This window comes from Macadamia integrifolia, unplaced genomic scaffold, assembly GCF_013358625.1.
Source record: "Macadamia integrifolia cultivar HAES 741 unplaced genomic scaffold, SCU_Mint_v3 scaffold_216A, whole genome shotgun sequence".
Lineage (NCBI taxonomy): Eukaryota > Viridiplantae > Streptophyta > Magnoliopsida > Proteales > Proteaceae > Macadamia > Macadamia integrifolia.
Genome location: NW_024870646.1, coordinates 133,983 through 140,318, shown reverse-complemented (window position 1 = coordinate 140,318; position 6,336 = coordinate 133,983). Strand labels below are relative to the sequence as shown.

The window sequence follows — 6,336 nt, the reverse complement described above, 5'->3', positions numbered from 1 at the left end:
TGACTTGAAAGGAGAAGGAAAAAGCTGAGGCTATGGGCCAATTGACCGCTCTTTCGCTTTTCTTCCCTCACTCTTTCCTGTCTTCACACTGCACTGAAATCAACATCATCCATAGATCCTCAGAAGTCAAATCATATGGGTCCCACAGAGACATTGGTTTCATTGAAAAAAAAAAAAAAAAAATCAAACACAAACCCCATTTCAGATTTTGGCCTTCACTTCCTTCAAGCTTTCACTTATTACTACTATTCTCTAGAAAAACACCAACCATCATCAAGATTCAAGGGTTCAGGACCATGACCATAAAGAGAAAGGCTCATCCAGTAAGATCAACTTAAAGAAAAGGGTTCATCCGGTAAGATCAATAGGGGGAAATCATTGAATTACTAACTACAGTAGAGGTAGGAGGAAAACAATTAACCATGCTGGGTACAGAGAGACAAGGAGGATATTAGATAGAAAAAAGGGTTAGGAGAGACAATGGAATAAGCATAATTCTACCACATGGAGAGCAACCAATTACTGCAAAAATAGATAAAAAAGTAAGGAATGATTTAAGGAATAAATTATTTCAACAACTGATACATAAGAGAAAAAAAAGGTTGACAAAAGAAATAGAGCTAATGAAGAGTCTTACCAGCCTATAAATTGTAATACAAAGAAAAAGGAGAGCAAAAAAAGGATTAAAAACAAAAAAGAATCATATAGAAAAAGACAGGAAACCCCATTGAACCCTGAAAACATATCTATACAACAAGAATTTCTTTTTTTTTTCTGGACTGCAACAAATCCCAGAATGGAGGGCAATTCTCTACATCCTTCATTTGTTTTGGATTGTAACAAGAACATTCTAAGAAACCAGAAGGGTAATCCTCAATCTGACTGCTCTATCAAGGCATTTCTTTTAACAAACTCTATACTCTATGGTAACTTTCAATTAATTTAAGGAATGGTTCAAATCTCCTTGGTGGAGAATATATCACTCAGTCCTGACCATGAGATCTCTTGGATGTATCACTCTCTGTTGCCCCTACCTTGCTATCCATGTCAGTTGATCCAGAATTCTCCCTCATGGATTCAATTTCCATGCTAATTGTTCGGCTCCTCCTGTTTCTCCGATCCTGCCGAAATAAAAAATGTGTACAAGTATGTCAAAATTGAAACGAGCTTCTTAAGTCAAAAGAACCCACACTGTTTTAATAAGAAACAGAGAAGTAGAATAAAGATTTGATCAGCACCTCACGAGATGGAAATTCATCAGCTTCAAGCATTCGAACAACCTGACCCATTTTGGGTCTTTTCTCTGAATCAGGATCAACACATCTCAGTGCAACCAGAAGGGCACGTTTTAGAGCCCGAGTTGAGGGTTTAACTTCAAGGTTTGGGTCAACAACTTCCTCTGCTCTCCTATTTCCCACCATCATCTTGAGCCACTCAACAAGATTGACCTGCCACAAGCATAGGTAGTGTTACATGTTAGGTTTCCTTACAAAAACTAAACATGTCTCTTTTAACAGTAACGGGAAAAAAAAAAAAAAAAAATTGGGGATGAGTTGAGTAGCCATTGGAGTTTAGAATGGAGTACCTCAATTGAAGGCCGACCATAGTCCACAGGATCCCTACCAGTAACTGCTTCTAGCAGCAGGACACCAAAACTGTAGACATCACTCTTTTCATTTAACAAGCCAGTATTTGCATATTCAGGTGCCACATACCTTAAATAGATGCACAATAAACTGGCATTTAGTAGTATTCAACCAAAAGATTATCTCCAATTATCTCAAAACAAAGAACATAATATTCCAAACCAAACATACAAAGAAGCAATGAAAAAAGGAAAATAAGTTAATAATGTAGACGCACCCAAATGTCCCCATTACTCTGGTAGTGATGTGACTTTTTCCTGAACCTAAAAGTTTGGCCAATCCAAAGTCAGAAACCTTGGCATTGAATTCCTCATCAATCAAGATATTGCTTGATTTTATGTCTCGATGAACGACTTTTGGTTCTATTGCTTCATGCAGATACGCAAGCCTGCAAATCCATTTACCCCAAACAGAAAATCATATCAGAAAATTGTTTAAAGCATGAGAGCAGGACTAGTGTTTTTTTTGCTCTTTACAAACAAATGGAAATATAGTTCCACGGACAGATTTGACATGGGAGATGGACTTACGCCTTAGCAGTCCCAAGGATAACCTTCATGCGATCTTCCCAACTAAGGGAACCCTGTTGACGCATAGCTCCATGAAGCCACTGCTCTAAGTTGCCATTGTTCACATACTCATACACAAGCATTCTTTATGATATGATAGATAAGTACAAGAGTATTAGAAACTAGCAAGACATACTGAAAAACAAAAGAATTCCAAAGGGAGGGAGGGAAATCTATGTGTATAGCATGAAAAATGAAAGATAAAGAGTAAGTAACCACTTTTCCTTGATTACACAATTAACAGTGATTAAAGTAAGGCAACAGGAAGGGAAAAACATGTATAAATCTCACCTGTGAACTCCCTCTATACAGTATCCCAGAAGACGCACAAGATTCTTATGTCGAACATGGCCAATAGCTTCCACTTCAACCCTGAATTCCTTCTCTGCCTGACCCCTACAGATCCAATTCAGGGAATAAGAATAAAGGGCTAATGAATAATCATTGAATGGTTGAAACAAATTTTAGCTGGTCACAGAGCATTTGAGAGTATTCTTACAGATTGTTAAGGAGTTTCTTCACTGCAACCTCAGTTCCATTCATCAACCGGCCCTTGTAAACAATACCATATCCACCCTCCCCAAGAACATTCTCCGTTGCAAAGCGATTTGTTGCAAATTCAAGATCCCTAAGAGTAAACCAGTGACCCCAACCAAGATGCGAGAATTCAGGCAGACCAACTAAAGGAGAAGCCGATGCAATTCCATATGAAGGCTGCTTGTGGGATTCTTCCCATGACTGTGAGCTACAACCTTTCTCAAGCTGATAAACTGAGCTACACTGGCTGATGTTATCTCCCTCGCTAGATTTGCTCCTACCCAAATGAACTAACATCTTCTCTGAATCTTTGTCACTTGACTTATCATGGACTGTAAGGACAAGACCTTGATCATGGAAATTCTGACCTCCAACCCTGTCAACTTTGATTTCCTTAGAGACACTGGGAATTTGAGAAAGAGAAAACCAGTCTAGGGTCCTTGATTTCCTCCGAGACGTAACCCATATAGATAGAACAAACAGAACCAATAAGATAAATGCACCAACTGCAATACAAATCCAAACCCATAGTTGCAGACCCAAATACTTCTTCGACAATTGAGTATTCAGAGAGCTTTCGGGTGACATTTTTAATTATCGAGACACAAAAGGCGGAATAGTTATAGTGCCTGTATGAAGGGCAAACAGGATCTGTCCAGTAAATGTCATGGACTGCAACACTGATCCAACCTCACCTGAAATGCCAAAAACTGGGTACTATAAGTTCATAGATCTAAACTTTAGAGTGAGTTCTCAGAGTTGAGAGTACAAGTAAACCCATACATTTCCCATGTTGAAATGCCTTGGAAAACAAGGTAGAACTAATTACACAAGTCACCCATCATATTCGAGGCATCTTTATTATCCAGTATTAATCCCCACGCTTCAATCCATGAAAAAGCCAAGAAGATACAAAGTACCCATTAAATATAAAAAAAACAATTCTGACTCAACTCACTTCAGAAAAGAAAATGAAAAAGGAACGAGAATCTGATACGTCTCTTCCAGAAGTTCAAATCCAATGTTCCTTGAGAAAACAATGATCATAAACAAATCCAATTTGGGTTTTCAGCCATTCAACAAATTAAGCGAATCCCAACAATATTTTCATCATAGAAAGGATGAACAAACAGATTCAAAACCGCAGAACCCTTTCCTCCAAAAATAAGAGGAAAAAAGAGAAAATTCTAAAAGAAGTGAGAACAAAACATTGGACAGCATTGAATCATCAAAGACGAGACGAGATGTAAATCCACCAAATAAATAAATAAAGAAATACCATTAGAGGGGATCTAAAGCCCTTGATCTTCCGCTTTGAGACCGCACAGAAGCAAGAACATGCCTACTATTCAACTTTTTCAAGCAACAGTGTCGACAGGCAAAGATAGGCAGATTCGACAAGAAATAACGCAACCCCAGAAGTCCAAAAATGAAAATTTGCAGATGAGTAGTTTAGAAGTAGAGGATTCGGAAACAAAGGTGGGCCAAAACACAAAAGCAAATATAAAAGAAAAACACACTTAAGGCCGGACAAATATCAAATCTTAGAGCAATAGATGCAAAGGAAGAGTAATCTCTCCTTTCAGAACTTTAGAGGCACAAAAAGCAGAGGTTGGTGAAATGGCCGGTGGGGTTTCTTCTTTGTGGATGAATGAGGGACCTTGAAAAGCCAGAAAGAAAGCTTGGTTTGCAATGGAGGACAACCAGAGAGAGAGAGAGAGAGAGAGAGAGAGAGAGAAACAGTAAAATAAAAGTAAAAAGAACAGAGTTCACATTTATAGTCTGCAAGAGAAAATGTAGGGAAAGATCAATAATGAAAAGAAGAGAGAATAAAAAAAGGATGGAGGTCTGAAACTTTGGGTCTGGAAATGAAGAGAGAGTTTAGAGCGAGAGTGGTCAACATGAATACCCAAGACTAAAGAGCAACAACAGCAAAGGGAAAACCATATCTATGCATGCTGATTAGGCACATTTACTAAATTACCCTTAATTGCCCAAATTACCCTTTGTGACATTAGAATCGTTACAGTTCTACACTTCCACCATTGCTTTGGCAGTTTCAAATTTGATTCGTTGCATTATAAATCCGAGCTGGACTCCTGATGCCTAAATCAGAATTTCGGACCAACAGCAGTGTGAGTTTGGAAATGAAAGAGTAATAAACTTGGTATGAAGTAATGACCTACATATATTAGGTATTATTCACTTTTTCTTTTCTTTTCTTCTTTTTTGTTTGGTGTGAATAGAATTTTCTATTCAGAGCAAAGGGGCGAAACAAGATTTCTAAACTCTCCAGGGAGAGGAGGGATCCAAAAACTCTTTGCAAGGTAAGAGAGAGCCCATTTAGCAACTACATGAGCCAAAACATTACAAGACCTGCTGATATACGAAAAGGAAGAGTATGGATCATGTCCTCGTACGAGAATGATTATCGTACGGTGTTTGATCCACACTTGGACTCCACTTAGTTTCTCTCTTCTTTTGCTTGGTTTTTATTTTGAGTGGAATCCAAGTGTGGATCAAACACTGTACAAGAATGATTCTCGTACGATAACCTAATTTGGACTTGAAAATGAACAAAGAGAGAAAAGAGTCGAATCGTCACCTATTTATTGAGTAAAGACCACCATACCTCATTCCACCTAAGAGCCATTAATAAAATGATCCAACTCCTCTCCAACAACTCAGGCATCCAACTATTTACCGCCCACTTAGCCAATGGTTGGAATGACTTAGATATGCATCCCAACACATCGTCAAACCTAGGGATGCGTGTCCAAATTGTCCTAGCTGTTGGATGCATAGAAGGTAAATGGTTGACGTTTGAGAGGATATTTTTCCTTAATAGAATGATTTGTCATCCTTCCATAATTGCCATTGTGGATCATTCTTATTTAGAAACCGTTATCATGGAGAGTCCCTGATTTTTTTTATCATGGAGAATCAATTTACTGACAATTACAAAGTCGCGTTTAACCAATCATGGATCAAATTCAATCCCTTCCCACGTGGCAACCACTTACAAGTAGACCTTCATTTAATGGAATGATTTTTCCTCCTTTCATAACCGCTGTTGTGAAACATTCTTATTTAGAAAATCGTTATCATGGAGAGTCCCTGATTTTTTGTCGTGGAGAATCAAATTTTTGACAATTACTAAGGCTGTGTTTGGTAGCCAAGAGAAGAAAAAAAAAAAAAGTACACTTTTTGTACTTTTTTTCCTTGGGTTAAGCATTTTTCTTTGCACTTAGTATGTCTTCACCTAAGAGAAGATTCTCATTTTCAAATTCAAAATTCCTATTGGGAATTGTGAAATTTTCTTTTGCTCCTTCAAAAATTTTCTTGCAAAAAACACAAGAAAATATGAAAACATAATATGACAAAAATGAATGAATACACAATGATTTCCTATGTGTCTATCTCTCTCATAAAATTCAAAATTTTTTGAATTTTTTTATTTTCTTTTCTTTTCTTCTCTTGGTAACCAAACATACATATTCTTTTTTATTTTCTCACCATTTCTTCTCTTCTCTTTTCTTTTCTTTTCTAGATTCTTTTTGCTTTTCTTTTCTTTTCTTTTCTTG

At 37.4% G+C, this 6,336-nt stretch overlaps 1 protein-coding gene across 2 annotated transcripts; it reads right to left on the bottom strand.

Annotated features, from left to right (window-relative positions):
• Window positions 1–531: 531 nt before the first annotated feature.
• Window positions 532–4,657, bottom strand: LOC122071392 (probable receptor-like protein kinase At2g42960). 2 transcript variants are annotated; one of them, XM_042635738.1, is made up of 9 exons: window positions 4,032–4,657; window positions 3,536–3,635; window positions 2,715–3,447; window positions 2,507–2,611; window positions 2,177–2,299; window positions 1,864–2,034; window positions 1,586–1,715; window positions 1,239–1,448; window positions 532–1,121 (listed from the first exon to the last, which is right to left on the bottom strand). In XM_042635738.1, exons 3-9 carry the CDS (start codon window positions 3,338–3,340, stop codon window positions 984–986), a joined length of 1,503 nt encoding a protein of 500 aa, XP_042491672.1. In that variant the 5' UTR covers window positions 3,341–3,447; window positions 3,536–3,635; window positions 4,032–4,657; the 3' UTR covers window positions 532–983. The 2 variants fall into 2 exon arrangements, with proteins under 2 accessions (XP_042491672.1, XP_042491671.1); XM_042635737.1 differs by lacking the exon at window positions 3,536–3,635.
• Window positions 4,658–6,336: the final 1,679 nt, after the last annotated feature.